This window comes from Miniopterus natalensis, chromosome 1 (genome assembly GCF_054644295.1).
Source record: "Miniopterus natalensis isolate mMinNat1 chromosome 1, mMinNat1.hap1, whole genome shotgun sequence".
NCBI lineage: Eukaryota > Metazoa > Chordata > Mammalia > Chiroptera > Miniopteridae > Miniopterus > Miniopterus natalensis.
In genome coordinates, this window is record NC_142081.1 from 48,717,345 (window position 1) to 48,732,225 (window position 14,881).

At 37.0% G+C, this 14,881-nt stretch overlaps 1 protein-coding gene across 1 annotated transcript in view; it reads left to right on the forward strand.

Moving 5' to 3' along the window:
- Positions 1-13,838, forward strand: part of PRTG (protogenin) — a 122,939-nt gene extending 109,101 nt beyond the window's left edge. The window contains exons 17-20 of the mRNA XM_087821337.1: positions 1,047-1,167; positions 2,462-2,627; positions 4,462-4,566; positions 5,050-13,838. Of these exons, the coding sequence (XP_087677463.1) occupies positions 1,047-1,167; positions 2,462-2,627; positions 4,462-4,566; positions 5,050-5,454 (797 nt within the window). The 3' untranslated portion in view covers positions 5,455-13,838. The remainder of the gene's footprint in view (positions 1-1,046; positions 1,168-2,461; positions 2,628-4,461; positions 4,567-5,049) is intronic.
- The last annotated feature ends 1,043 nt before the right edge of the window (positions 13,839-14,881 follow it).

Sequence of the window (14,881 nt, forward strand, 5' to 3'; positions counted from 1 at the left end):
GCTCTCCCGGCTGCCCAGCCGCCTGGACAGAGGAGCTCCCTGGGAGGTCTCATGGAAGTAAACATCGGTGGTGCCTGTGGTGGTCAAGCTCAGAAGAGCGTGGGTTTCATTAAGAGTTTTCACTGCAGAAAAACAGCCTTTCCTGAGAGAAAGTTGTTTGGCTCAAGAAAAGCAATTGGGAGAAATATCTTTAAAGAGCCACCCTCCCTCCACTCAGGGCAGCTGTCCTGTTCTGAAGGAAAGCGGGCGCCGTGGTGCAGGGAAGACCCCTCCCCTCCCCTCTGGGGGCATGGGCCTCTGTGCGTGCGGGAGCGGGCAGCTTTAAATGCAAGAAATGCCACATTCAGTGGTGTGGGGGTGTGTGCTGGGGGGGGGTGAAGGGAATGAGAATGAATGAGAAAGAAAGAAAGAAACACACAAGGGGGGGGGAGGACAGGGCAGTGAGATTTAAGCACAGGAAGCAGGTAGCCACAGGAGCTACCCCAGTCATCAGGGGAAAGAGGGCAAGGCTCATACTCACACCTCAGATACTCCCAGTGTCTAGAGACCAGCAGCCAACGTGCAGAGTCAAGGCCCCCACTCGAGAACTAGTGACTTGGAATCTGCACTTGAGCATACCCCCTAGTGAAGCATGTGCATGTTAGGGTTTGAGAAGCACTGCTAAGGAAATGCAGATACGTAAATGGAACACTAGTAACAGCTCTGCTTCTAAGGTAACATGACATGAGTGCTATCCTTTGGTCCATCAAGGAACAACTGTGCCTTTTGCCTTTAGCATTATAAATGATAAGCTAATGCTCATGTTTGATATAATAATATGCTATCTAGAACTCATATTTAGAATCCTCACTCTGGGAAGATAAACCGATCTTTCTGAGATCACTGATAAAAGTGTGATATGTGTTTTTTTTCCTGCTTAGACACAGTGTCAAAAGTTTTCCTCTGCGAGGAAGGAAAATTACAGAAAAGCAAATATCTGAGAATTATGATAAATGGAACCATGGATTTTTTTTATTGATTCTGAGTAAATGTGTTTCCCCTTCTAGTTTATTCAGGCTATTACCATCTGGACCAAAAGTCAATGACTGGCATCGCTGTAGGCGTTGGCATAGCCTTGACCTGCATCTTCATCTGTGTTCTCATCTTGATATACCGAAGTAAAGCCAGGTGTGTTTCCATTGCTACAGATGTTGAGGTGGTTAAAACACATTTAAACAGTAACCACAAGAAGCAAATTGAAAACAAGTGACATTTAGAGTAACTGAGATTTTCCACTTTAAAATAAATATATTATTACTTGAGTTCTTACAGCTATAGAAATTACTCACTTTGCAAAGATTACTTTCTTGCCATTTGAAAAATTTACTGTGCCAGTAAAATATTCTTAAATACCTAGTTTCATTTACTTAGTATTTCAAGAAATACGAAGTATTATCCTTTAGTTTATAAAAATGACACAGTTAATCTGATAGATCTACTGATTGAGAGTATTCCTTACTGTTTGGAATATTTTCACATTTAAGTAGCCTGAAGTGCGTGAGTCACTGAGAGCTCCTGCCGCACCGCCACAGACACAACAGATGGTTGGGCATCTCTGGACATGGATTAAAACGAATGTAATAACTACAGATTAATTTTCTGTGAACTCTGTCAGGCAATCTCATCTGTAGTTTGACTTCTGCTAAATTCTCAGCATTCAGTGAACTTGTCTGTTTTGTGTATTTTGGCTTTTATATGTTTTTGCTTCTGCTTTAATTTACTTCCTTAAGGTTCTTTTGTAAATTAAAAACAAAAGCAAAGTCAAATGCGTATCATTTTTGAGTATTGTGCATCACTGTACTCCCTCCATTTGCCTAAGTTGTTCAGAGTTTACTCTCTGTGTGTGTTCGGTACTTGACTAGGAAAACATAGTATGTTAATGAAGAGTTAGTGCTAACATATTTTTGTATATTGAACTAGCTTAGTTTTACTGTCCTAAGTTTCTCACTTTAAGAATTTTCTTACAAAATCTTTATGCACAGTGTTTTAGTGATACCTAAATCTTGAAGAAGTGCCACTGTAAATTTGCCATCAAAATTGGCAAGTCAAATGTGATGTTAGTGTGCTAGTCTGCAGACCCGAAAGAGGATATGTAAATTAAAAATTATAATTTATGCGTAAATTATAAATCAACAGTAATAAAAACAGTTTGTAAATGTTAAGGTTTCTGTTAAGAGTTTGTAAAAAATATATATGTATGTAGATATTGGGACAAAAAAATTTTAAAAAAGCTTTCTTAAATCATAAACATTTTCAGCAGTGACTTGGAGTTAAAATCTAATACTCAGTTTCTAAAACTATTTGAGAAACAAACATTAAAGAGCTATATTGTGCACAAAGTCGTGGTTACAAGCCACATATGGTAGGTACATTTACCTATATCTCCTATCAAATTAGATCTCCTTTTCTTGCAATATTTCAGGAAATCATCTGCTTCGAAGACGGCACAGGGCGGAACTCAGCCGTTATCTCGTACCAGTGCCTCCCTAGCTGGTGGAAATGAAGGAGGAAAGAACCTGGAAGGGGCTGTAGAAAACCAAGACTCCTTAATACCAATGATGATGCCCAACAGCTTCATTGATGCAAAGGTACTCCAAGCCGAGAGGCTGGTTTGCTGCCTAATCCTTCCCTCCACTCATCTTCCCTTTATGTGTAAAGTTTACTTACCAAAAAATTACATGTTGGATGTGTTGTATCCATACTTCACTTAATGAAATGTGAAACAGTTTTACCCAGATCTTCCCTTACACAGAATATTTGGGGCGAAGAAGATAGGGATATATAAAAGAATAAAAGATGAAAGAGATGTAGAAAAATAGAGAAAGTGACATAAATTCAATTAAATGGGGTTATATGGAGCTGCAGTATTCTTAAATAAGGACACCAGGGCCATTAGTCTATATTTATGATAAATTGAATTGCCCTGTATTTACTGGTGCACAATTTTTTACAGATTTACTGTATACTTTATTTGGTGGATTTTTTTTTTAACTGAATTGACCATCAGAACATTCCAGGTATGAATGACATTTTTAAAAATATGGAGCATCTCAATAGATGTCTCAAGAGCCTTCCCTTTATGGCCAGAGGACATTGGATATAGTTAAGAATGTCATTGGAGGATGTTACTTTATGTCCTTTCCACTATCTGTAATAGTAGTACAGTGATAAGCATTATGAATACCAACTGAAAATTATTTTTAGTCACGTTGCAACATTAGATAGTGTACATGATTATAATAGCTCTCATAACCGATGTGCTACAAACCAGGTGTCAGTAAACTACCGCCAAGACCAGGCCAGCCCATGGCCTGTTTTTGTATGGTCATTACCTGAGCTAAAAATGTTTCTTAACATTTTCGTTTTGGTTTTGTTTTTTACATTTTTAAAGGGTAGTTTGAAAAGAAAAAAAAGATGGAGAAAATGTGACAGAGGCCATATATAGCCTGCAAAGACAAAAATATTTACTGCGTGGCCCTTCACAGAAAGTCGTTTGCCAAAATTTGTTATAAATTCTTTTCTCCAAAGCCTTCCCTAAAATTTAGAATAATAAAAATATAACAAAATGTTAGACATTTTTAATATTGAGTTTTATACAGTTATGTTTAACAGATGCAATTTACTTGTATCTAGCAAGTAAACTGAAAGTTCTGTATTATGAGTAAATAACAGTGAATGGATCTTTGGTAACTCCTGCTGTCCTTTTTGTTAGCAACTTAATTTAGCTTTTATTTGCTGAGACAAATGTAAGCCATGCAAGTTATTTCAAATTAACCTAGAACATTAGAACCTAAACCTTTTAAATAAGCATAAAAAGCACTAAAATGCCCTGTAGTTCTGTTACTACTAACTTGGAACTAGACAGGAGAGAGGATTGGGGAGAAACAGAATGGGAAGGAGACACAGAGAAAAGCAGGAGATTCCAAAGTGAAGGGAGGCAGAGCTGGGCCGAGGCCTGGAGGGAAGCCGAGAAGTCAGTTTGGAGAACAGGTATCTCCATTCTCTGGATACCCCATCTGTTGCCATACGTAGGCCCTTTTTTTCTCCTTCTCAACTGTTTTTAAATTTTTCAAACACATGGAAAGGTTAAAATAATAATATAATGAATACACAAATAATGGTCAATATCTTGTCATACTTCTATATATCTGTATTTTTATTTGCTGTATCATTTGCAAGTAAGTTTTGGAACCATTATACTTCATCTCATATACTTTGTTTAGGATATGTATATCTCTCTTAAGGATAAACCTCTGGTATCCTTTTGATCAGACAACTGCCCTGAATTTGTGGCATGCTGCTTGCGTACAAGAAGAAATAGTAGTATCGGTGATTGTTTTCTCTTAACATCTAAACATTTTGTGTACTACTTGTGATAAGCTAAATACATTCTATTTACATTTTCCCCTTTTCTTTCTCCAGGGAGGAACTGACCTGATAATTAATAGCTATGGTCCTATAATTAAAAACAACTCTAAGAAAAAATGGCATTTTTTCCAAGATTCCAAGAAGATAAAAGTTGAGCAGGTAACCCCCCTAAATGAGGAAAATCTTTGGCAACTCATGGTATATGAAGTGGTAATTAAAAAGAGAGGAAAATGTAAATGAATGCTTTAATTTTCATGTTCTTTCTGGGTGTTATTTTATTAATTTGGAGCATGACTCCATGGAAAGCCATGGGGAGTGATCACTGAAATGACAGTTGGAATAGTAATTAGAACTGTGGTTTTCAGTGGGGAGTGGAGGGCAGTGGAGAAAGGGACGGGGCAGGAGCATGCATCCAAATCCCTGAAGATGCCTTTGACACCTCCCTTACCCCAGTAATCCTGATGTGTTCCCAGTCCTTGGTGGGGAACCGCTGACCTGGACAGTCCCTTCATGATGATTACCTTTCACCCATGTACTGGGACAGTTTGCTATCTCAGAATAGATGGACTATGTAAAACCAGATTTATTATTTTTCAGGAGCATTCTATCATCACTGATGGTGTTTTCTGTATTTTTGCCCAGCCTCAAAGGAGATTCACTCAGTCAGTCTGCTTTTACCAGCCAGGCACGACTGTGTTAATTAGTGATGAAGACTCCCCCAGCCCTCCAAGTCAGACAAGCAGCTTCCCAAGACCCTTTGGTGTTGCAGCTGATACTGAGCATTCGGCCAATAGTGAAGGCAGCCATGAGACCGGGGATTCTGGAAGGTTCTCCCACGAGTCCAACGATGAGATACACCTGTCTTCAGTTATAAGTACCACACCCCTGACCTCTGATTCCTTCACTGGCAGTGATTCAGGTGGGGATCCCTCCACAAGGAAGTGTCAAGGCCCTGCAGAGCCCGCGGGTGCTGAGCAAACTTCCTCTTCAGTCCTGCAGCCACCGTCTGCCATGCTAAGCTTTGATAAAAATGATTTTCCAATCTAGACAGCCATGTGCAGGTATTGTCACCTTTAATTCTGTTCGAAGGACAATGAACAGGGAGCCAAAGCCTTTTGTGAAAATCTTGATGTCTTATTGGGTATTTCAGCTTTTTTTGAATGTGTCTTCTTTTATTTTTAAACTCACGTATTTTGAATGTTTCATTGTCAGCAATGTGAAAAGACGGTCAAGATATTTGACTGCATTATAAAAATATATCACTGGAGCAAAGGGAAGACTTTTGAAAGCCCCTTTGCTAACTATCTACCTCAGTTTGCCAGATGGCAAACTTAGAAGACAACTTTGTTACCTCGTTTGTTGTGCTAGTTTATCTCAGCTACATAACCAATGATACTTCCTAGTAGCATTTTGTTTTCATTGCTGTATGTGTAATGTGTGTGATCAAAGGAGTCATATAGGTAGATGAGTAAGAATGTTTATCTGAAGCTCTGATTTTTTTTTAAAAAACAACAACTATGACATTTGCATGATTTTTATAATTTAACGCACCTCTCACTGTGAAGACTGTTAAACCACTGAGAAGGGAAAAAGTGGGACTGTTGATTTTAGTGAATGACCAGGACAAAAAGTGTTTCTCTTGAGACTAGAACTGCTTGGTAGCATATAGAGAGTACTGTTGCTCCACGGGCGTTTATGTTCCGGGTGTTAGAGTCTGAGCGCTTCACCTGCTGTATCCCAAACCTCAGCCTGCCGAGAGCTGTGCCTTTTCTACCTTCCCCTTTGCCTGACAGTTGGCCAAAGGCTGCACTGTCTAGTTTCCAAAGCATCCTCAACATTTCCAGAGTTAGTAGCAACACTCCATGCAGAAAACAGATTTTAAAAGAGAATGGGTTAGGGTTGTTTTGTTAGTTTGTTTTAAAATCCCAGGTTGGCTTAAAGGGGTAAAGAAATTTCATAAAATGTTAAGAATGAAGATAAGAGTAGACAGTAAAATGAATGTGAGGTTATCATGGTGACAGTGCCTTCCATTATATACTATGAAATTCTTCGCCTTATATCTTTTAAATATTCATGAAGTTGTTCAGGACACGAGTACAGAAAGTTGCCTTAAGACCGTCTTGGGTTTTTTCGTCGTCACTATTTTGATGTACAGGATCTTATCAAAGCCTTCGGTTTGTTACCGTGCAGGTTTTGTTTAGGGATACATATTCAGAGCTCTACCACCTTACTCGTCTTTTCGTGAATTCTTAAGAGAATTTGGTACTCTTTAATCTTCCTTCAGTGTCAATGCTGTGAATGAGGAATGCTAACTCCAGGAGTGAGTTAATCCTCTTGCTGGTTTGAAATCAGCAGACCGTTTACTCAGCTGCACAGATGAGGCCTTCTCTCAGTCTCTAGGTGCCCAGCAGTGGGAGAGGACACAGACTTAATGTGGTGTAAAGGGGGGGCCCATATCCTTTTAAAAGTATTTTTTCAAATGATCTGGAACTGAATTTTGGGGGCTCGCTTTAGAAGGAATCTTAATGAGTTTCCCCTTGAAACCTTTGGTTTATGAAGGGGGCGGGGTTATGTTCAGTAGTGTTCTAAAAAATCAAAAGAATAATGCTGGCTTAATAGTCCCACCTCTAGCATCTCCTATCCCAGTGTCTGATGATACATCATATTTTCATTGTATTTTTAAATCTGTAGTTTTGTGCCAAACTGGATGTGTTCAGAAGCAGACCAACATTAAGTGCTAGCAGCCCCTTCTGAACTAAATTCAAAGTCCTCATTTAAGCTATCTAAGTATGGGCTTTATGACAAAACAAAACAAAACAGAAAACAAAACAAAAAAAAGCAGAGCTTTAGTTGAACAATCTGAGGCAAGGAAAAATGCTGCTCCTGCCTTTATAGCTCCTGTTTTATACTACCTCCTTTTAAAGTTATTCTAGTGTTATTTTTTTTCCTGTACTCAGGGAACATTTTGTTATTTTTGAGCTGCCTCATGGAAGCATGAGCAGATTGACAGGGTATGGTGCTTTTTGGTTCGTAAGTAGAAGTACGTGGGGCCTACATTTCTCAGTATCTAAAATTAAGGAGTACAATGAGTTCGTGTTATGTTTTTAAACTTTCATTAAAAGGCAAACAAAATCTAAAGCTGAAACATCATCCATCATTGTTATGGAAGATGTGTCTAGGACCATATGAATTTGAGTAATTTTAAAAACCTAGAAAGATGATCTGAAGTCCTTGAGGAAAGTACTTTGTTTGGTTTTTGATGAACAGGCCTGTAGTTATTGTAGATCTTTAGGCAATAACTATTTGCTAATTATTGACCAGTACATTTCTTACTTTTTCACATTTTCATTTTGTTCCTATACAAATTTTTTCACAATAATCCTGTTAACCAAAGACTTTTCAGTAGAAAGTGAATATTTGACTGTAATTTCCCCCACAGATTGAGTTAACTAGAAACATCTATAAATAATGAAGCTTACACAAGTAGTTACTAACCCAAAATAATAGGGTTTATATTGATTGTTGTAGTTAAATAGACTAGTAATTTTAACTACCTTATTGTTACCAGAGCATTTAAAATAAGTTCTTTACCAGTAAAAAGTCCCAAAGAATTTCAAGTGTAATTTTTTTTTTTTCAGCAAGTAAATCTTCAACTATACAGTATTAAAGTATTTTTAAACTGTTGAAACTACTTGTTGGAGAGAAAAAAAATCTTTTCACCAAAGATAAATATTTTGGTCTCATTGAGTAAGACATTTAGTGTACTGCAAAGACTTCTTTTTACTTGGCCAAAGCTAGCTTCTTTGAAGCCTTAAGTATGAAATTTTAACTAAAATGTGAAGGTTCTCACTTATCTCTTATAGCGGTGTTACGTCATGGTATTTCACTCCAATGGGGCTAATATGCAAATGGTAACTATTTTCTTTTCCGAAGACTTACTTGCTGTAAGTACTGATACATGCATGTCATTTTTATGCCAAATATTACAAGATACTGCTCATCAGTATTTTCATACCAAAGACCATTAAAATATATAGATTAGCCTGTAAGTGAGTAAAGATGAGCAGATTTGAAATAAATTTATTTAGAGGCTGATAGGGAATCTAGCTTTAGTAGCAAAATATATCAAAGGGCTAAGTTTACATAATTAAAAGCAATACAATTATAATGGTATTTATCAGTGTTTTTATTCAGCAAATTTAAAAAAAACCAAAGATATTTAAGGTTACTTCCGCATATAGGCAAATTTAGTTGTACATTAAAACTGTGGTTTCTTGTTTTTATGTCTAGCAGATACGTCTCTCCAGAACCTGGTCTATATACAAATGGCACACATAGGGACTTTCCATCAAACCTGCCGATTCAGCCACAGGATGTTTTTGCCAAATGATGTGATATTTTCCTAAGTACCTTGAGCGTGAGATGTCAACAGAAATATCAGCAGGCTTTCCCACTGCAGACATTATGGTGGCAGTCCCTGAACTAGCCTGTGTAGTCTTCCTCCTGCCTGAAGCATTACCTAGTTAATTCAGAGGCTTAAGGCAGTCCCTTAATGGTAGGGATGTTCTCATCTCTGGAGAGCACTGGGACATAACAGGCAAACAAATCACATCACTGTTTTAGTGGAATATACTTTGATAAATGTGCTCTTTAAAGTTGTCCATAAATTGAAATATTTTAATTACATCAAGGGAGCCTGGTATTTCAAGTTTTAGTGGAACCTTGGGTGAAACAAAAATCTTTTTTATGAAACCCGAAGTTTTAGATTTTGATTAGCCTAAATGTAAGGATACAGCTTTATCCATGGAGTGGCTTTAAAATGTCAGCTTTGGCACACCGGGGAAATTAGATCCTCAGTGACGTGTCTTTTATTTGCCTTTGCTTCAAACAAGAGCAGTTGCCAGCATTGGGAACAATGACAGTGATTTGCATTTGTTTGTCTTGGCGTTGTATGGACTGCTGCCAGAAACTCGATGATGTTGGTTACTCAGGATCATTGTTCAAGTCCATATGAAGACACCTTTGAAAACAATTCAGAGTGTGTCTCACACACACACACACACACACACACACACACACACACGGAATTGCAAGCTTTTTTTTTGAATGCAAGAATATCCAGATGTGGCTCCATTTCAGCAGTGTCTGTAGTGATTTACATGTATGTTTATATTTTTCTTGAATGTAATTTTGAATACTGAATGTAAAAACAAGTTCCGACATGATGAAAGAGTCATGATCTTCCTAAATCTCAACCTGTATTTTGTAGACTGTTTCTGACAGTTTGCCATGGGTCTCCCTGGTCAGATTGCTTTGGTTTAATTAATAGTCAAAATAATTTTTGTGGGCTGTGGACACAGAGTAAAGGGTTCTGGAGATCACCATATGCAGCCAGTCGTCTGTGAATTTTATTGATGTTTAGCAAAACACATACACAGAAGTCTCTGTTTAATTGATTTATGCTCAGGATTTAAGATCACAGCCTAATGCAATGTGTATGTTTGCAGGCTTTACTCTTCTCGGGCCTTTGAAGGTGTTTAAGATTAACATGACATTCTTGCATTTCTATCTGACAGATAGTGTATTTTTTTTTTTCTTATTGCTGCTGTAACAAATTACCACAAACTTAGTGGCCTTAAAATAATGTACATCTATTATCTTCCAGTTCGTTAAGTCTGCAGTCTGACACAGGTCTCCCTGGGACAAAATTAAGGTCTGTTTCCTTGTCTTTTCTAGCTTTTAGAGGCTGTGGACCCCTCCCTCCATCCTCAAAGCCAGCAATGTAGCATCTCTCTGAACCTGCTTCCATTAGCATATCTGTTTTCTGACCCCAACCAGGAAAAGTTCTTCAATATTAAGGACTCAGATGATTAGATTGAGTCCACCTGGATAATCCAAGGTGATCTTCTCATCTCAGGATCCTTAATTTCATCACATTTTGCAAAGTCCATCTTGCCATGTATGGCAACATGTTTGGAGTCCAGGGATTTGAGCATGGACTTCTGTGAGTGGCCATTATTTTTCCTATCACAGATACACTACTTCTATAGAATTCTGATCCCCATAAACGTCTACAGCATGGCAGAGATGAAGTCTGAAGTCACGTGCCCCTTGGGCATCTTCAGAATTTTAAAACTGTGAAAACTTTAGCTTGTAATCTAGTGAATGTATATGTTAAACTTTCTCTCTAATTCACTTGCAGAAGCAATTCAGCTTTAAACTTTTTGAATATGTCCTTCATAAAGTAACACCTCAGTTCTATGAGTTTAACAGAAAGTTTCCTAAATATTTGGCTCTAACATTATGACATTTCATGAGAAATTTTTAAAAACTGTCCTCCTTAGAGTTGAACTTTCCCCTTTTCTCTTTCTAGAGACTTTCATAGGGAATCCAAGTAGATGAACAGGACCATGCTCAAGTTCACTCTTCATTTTCTTTTAAAAGCATATTTTCAGCAGGCAACCTTTCTCCCTTTTAAACGGGGCTTATTTCTTCAGCTTCACCAGCTACCGACTATTTAGTTTTCAGTATGGTAGCCCCTCAATTTTCCAACAGTTTCAGCAAGTGCCTCCTGGTACCTTATCCACATGAATAACTCCTAGGACATGTTATCTTTCTTGTCTTTCTTCTTCTTTGATTCCAGTTGTCCCTTTCCTAGAAAGTTTTAGATTCCACAGCTCTAGTTGATTCTAATTCCTGGATCATTCCAAAAGTCCAGTCTTTTCATTTTGAAGGATAGTTTCCGATTCTACCTTAATTTTCAATATTTCTTCAACAAGGGAGATAAAGCTATCTCCATCCTGGGGTAACAACCATTATAATATTCTGAGTAAGGATAAGAAAAGAATGCTGGTCGTTTTTCAGCTGCTTCTAACTCTAGTCTCTAGAAAAGGATAGTGCCGTGTACTGAGCATATGGGACCTGCCAAGCATGGGCTTCATCCCTCTAAACGCTGCATTCTGCAAAGCAAATACTATCCCGTTACAGAGATCAGGAAACTGAGGCTTTAAAACAGCGAACTTGCCAAAAATCACAGCCAGTAAGTGGCAAACCCAAGTCGATCCAACTCCCAGGTTTATTGGATTTCTACTATGATGCATTTTCTCAGCTAAGAAATCATACTTAATTACCCAGGCTCGTAGTGCTGTATCAACACAACCTGTCCATATAGTAATAGCCAGCCAACGGAGAGCAGTCTTAGTTACATTGATTTATTCACAGGAAGAATTTAGGAGGCTGAGCTGTAACTCACCCTTGTCATCTCCTCACCTCCCTCTTTCCTCCTTTAAAACTTTCAGTTTCCGCCCTGGCAGGTATGGTCCAGTTGGAGCGCTGTCTCATGCACCAAACAGTTGCTGGTTCAATTCCCAGTCAGGACACATGCCCGGGTTGTGGGCTTCATCCCTGCTATGGGGCTTGTAGGAGGCAGCTGATCAATGGTCCTCTCTCACATTGATGTTTCTCTCTCCCTTCCCCTCTTTCTGAAAATCAATTTTAAAAATCTTAAAAAACACAACCCTTCAGTTTCTCTGAGCCAAAATTGTGTCTGAGAACTGATGCTGTGCCTAGAGTTGCATGAAAAATAAGGTAGGCATGGTTTCTGGAGCCCTTATCTATTCAAGCATTTCCTTATTAGACTACGTGTTCAGAGTCTTTTGCAATTTTTCTGTATTCTCCATCTCCAAATAGGAATTTATTAATTGGGAAATGCCAGGTATATAACTAGTCATCCCTTCCTTGCTAGATCTGAAGCAATAGTTTTTATATGCCTGAAACATAATTACAGACACTAATTTAGGAGGGAGCAAAGTCAAGGGAGAATCCTATAACAGAACAAGTATAAGGTGAGTCATTGGAGCACCTAAATTCTAGTCCTTGACAATTTTGAGAGTTGTTCGGTAGGAAAGTTTGTAACCTATTTCTGTTCCTCCTCTATTCATGAAATTAGGGTAATTTGTTGTACAGAATGAAGCATTAGTACTTTGAAAACTTAAAAAGAAAATTTGAGTGTAAATAATTGTAATCAAAGTCATTTCCATGAGGCTGTGAAACAGCTGATTTTTTTCTTTACAGGTCAGCCTTTCCAATTACATTTTACCTCTGCTAAAATTTAAAGTATTTGCATTTCCTGTATATGCATCAAAAAAGATTAACAGAAGAAAGTGGTTGGTAAAAGACATAGAATGGGATTTAAACACTCATCTGTAATGTAAGTAAACCTATAAGAGGAAATGGGAATTTACAATACTTTTGAGAGTACTAAACATGAAATCATTTTACACCAAGTTAAAGCTTTCATTTTGTAAATATCTTGGCTTTTAAAGATTTAAGGAGTCAGACAGACCCAGAGGGATAGATGGGTGAGGAGAACGTACATTTTTAGAATTCTTTTCTAACAGATCTACCTTTTTAAGAATACGGAGCGTTTTGACATTTCTTTAAACTATTTGGAATAAATTTCATATAGGGCAACACCTGACTGGCATCTATTCTAGTTTACTCTACTTTTAAGGGGTTTTTAGAGGAATTTTATGATTAGTATCTTTTTTTAAAGAAAGGAAATATTTTTCCTTTTTCTTGCATCATCCAGTATCACTCCCCGCACCCCCCCACCCCCCCAGTATCACTCTTAATCATGAGATTCTGAACACCTTTGCAGACTTACTCATTTATATCTTGTAATGGTATTGACACAGTCCTAATTTATCAACTTTATCTTTAAAAATTTGTCACAGAAGTTAATTTTTCTATGGAACTGTCTTTAAAACAACAAAAATATTTTAAAAACTTACCTAAAACATTCTTCTTCCTGTTATTACATTCTGTATGTCTATTTTATTTGCAAGTGAAAGTGATTACTGATGATTAGCAACTTGAGCCTGTTACAGGAATTTGCAAAGCCTGAATACACACACATTGCCTTAGCCTGTCAGTAGAGTAGAGGACATATATTAAGTGTGTCTGTCTGTTGCTGTTGTTGGACAAAATTTCATGTCTGTGTATGCGTGATTTTTTTTTTCGATTTTTTTCAAAGATGTGAATTAAATGAAAGTGTGGGAGTCAGTTATATTATTTCATGTTATGGGTGATCTGGATCCTTTCACTCTATATACAATATTCTTGTAAGGGCAGCATTTGCAGACTTGCTAATGGACTCTAGAGCTGAGCTATTTTAATTTTATACTTGACTCAGGGGATCAGCTCTGTGAACTCCATTGCAGGAAGAAAGCTCATGTTTGCCTTGATTTTGAATGTACCTTTTTAATGTCTTCTTAAAACATATTTTGTTTAATAATGTGGGTTTGTTTTCTTTTTCTAGCATCATAGTAAATATTGCCTAGTATTTCCCCCCTCCCCTGGGTAGTTTATATACTATCCTACAGGTCATGCCAAAAATGAATAAAAATTTAAATGCCAAAATGTTTATGAAACTGCTGTTCTAAATACTGATTGATTGCACAGTTTAAATAAAATTTTCCTTAGTTAAAAAAGAAAAATCCATGTTTTCTTTTACTCTTTACTCTTTCGTATCCTAGGATGAGATGATTTATAGGGTCTACTCCAAGCAGTAGGAATAGAGCCTGTTTAAGGTAAGAATTGTTTTCATCTGGCATTTACTGCATAGCAGCAAGAAAATAACAATTTTCCTATTCCAGTAAATGGTTGCTTTACCTCAGGAACTAAATAGTAGGTAGCATAAAAGCTATAGACTCATCCATAGACACAGTTCTAATTCAGGTAAGAATTTATCTTTTTAATATTATTATTAAAAAATGGTCAAGACAGTATTGAAAGCCCTCCCACTAAAAAATAATTTAAAAAAATAAAATATGACCCAAACAAGCTTTTTAAAATAATTGAGTTCTTAAAAAACATCTCCCAATTTTGGGAATAAAAGTGGAACTGAAATTTTGAACAATAACTTCTTGAAATGACATTGTGTTGACTGGAGAATATAAAAGAAAGAACTGAAACATAAAAAACCAACAAACTACATATTTTTAAAAGAACAAGTATATTAGAAAACTAAATGAATAAAATTTCCAGAAATAAAAAATAGTCATTGAATTTTTGAAAATCTGTTAAATCACATATGAAATACACTAAAAGAAAATTCTAAAACTGAGGAAATTATCCAGGATAATTTAGCACAGAGAGATAAACAGGCAGAAAAATATAAATAAAACAGGTAAAGGAGATTCAAAATACATCTGACAGCCACTCTAAAATGAAAGACTAAAGAGAATGAAGGATAGGCAATATTCAAGGAGAAAATGACTAATTTATGAAATCCTCAGATTCAGGAAGCACGAACTTCAATCTAGAAATACACAAATGCACACCAAGACATTTTCAGTGAAACTGCAGAACATCAAAGACAAAGAGAAAAACTTAAAGGCAGTTAGAGGGGAAAAATAGTATATAGATTGCACTAGGAAGATTTCTCAGTGACAATTAAAGAAGCAAGAAGATG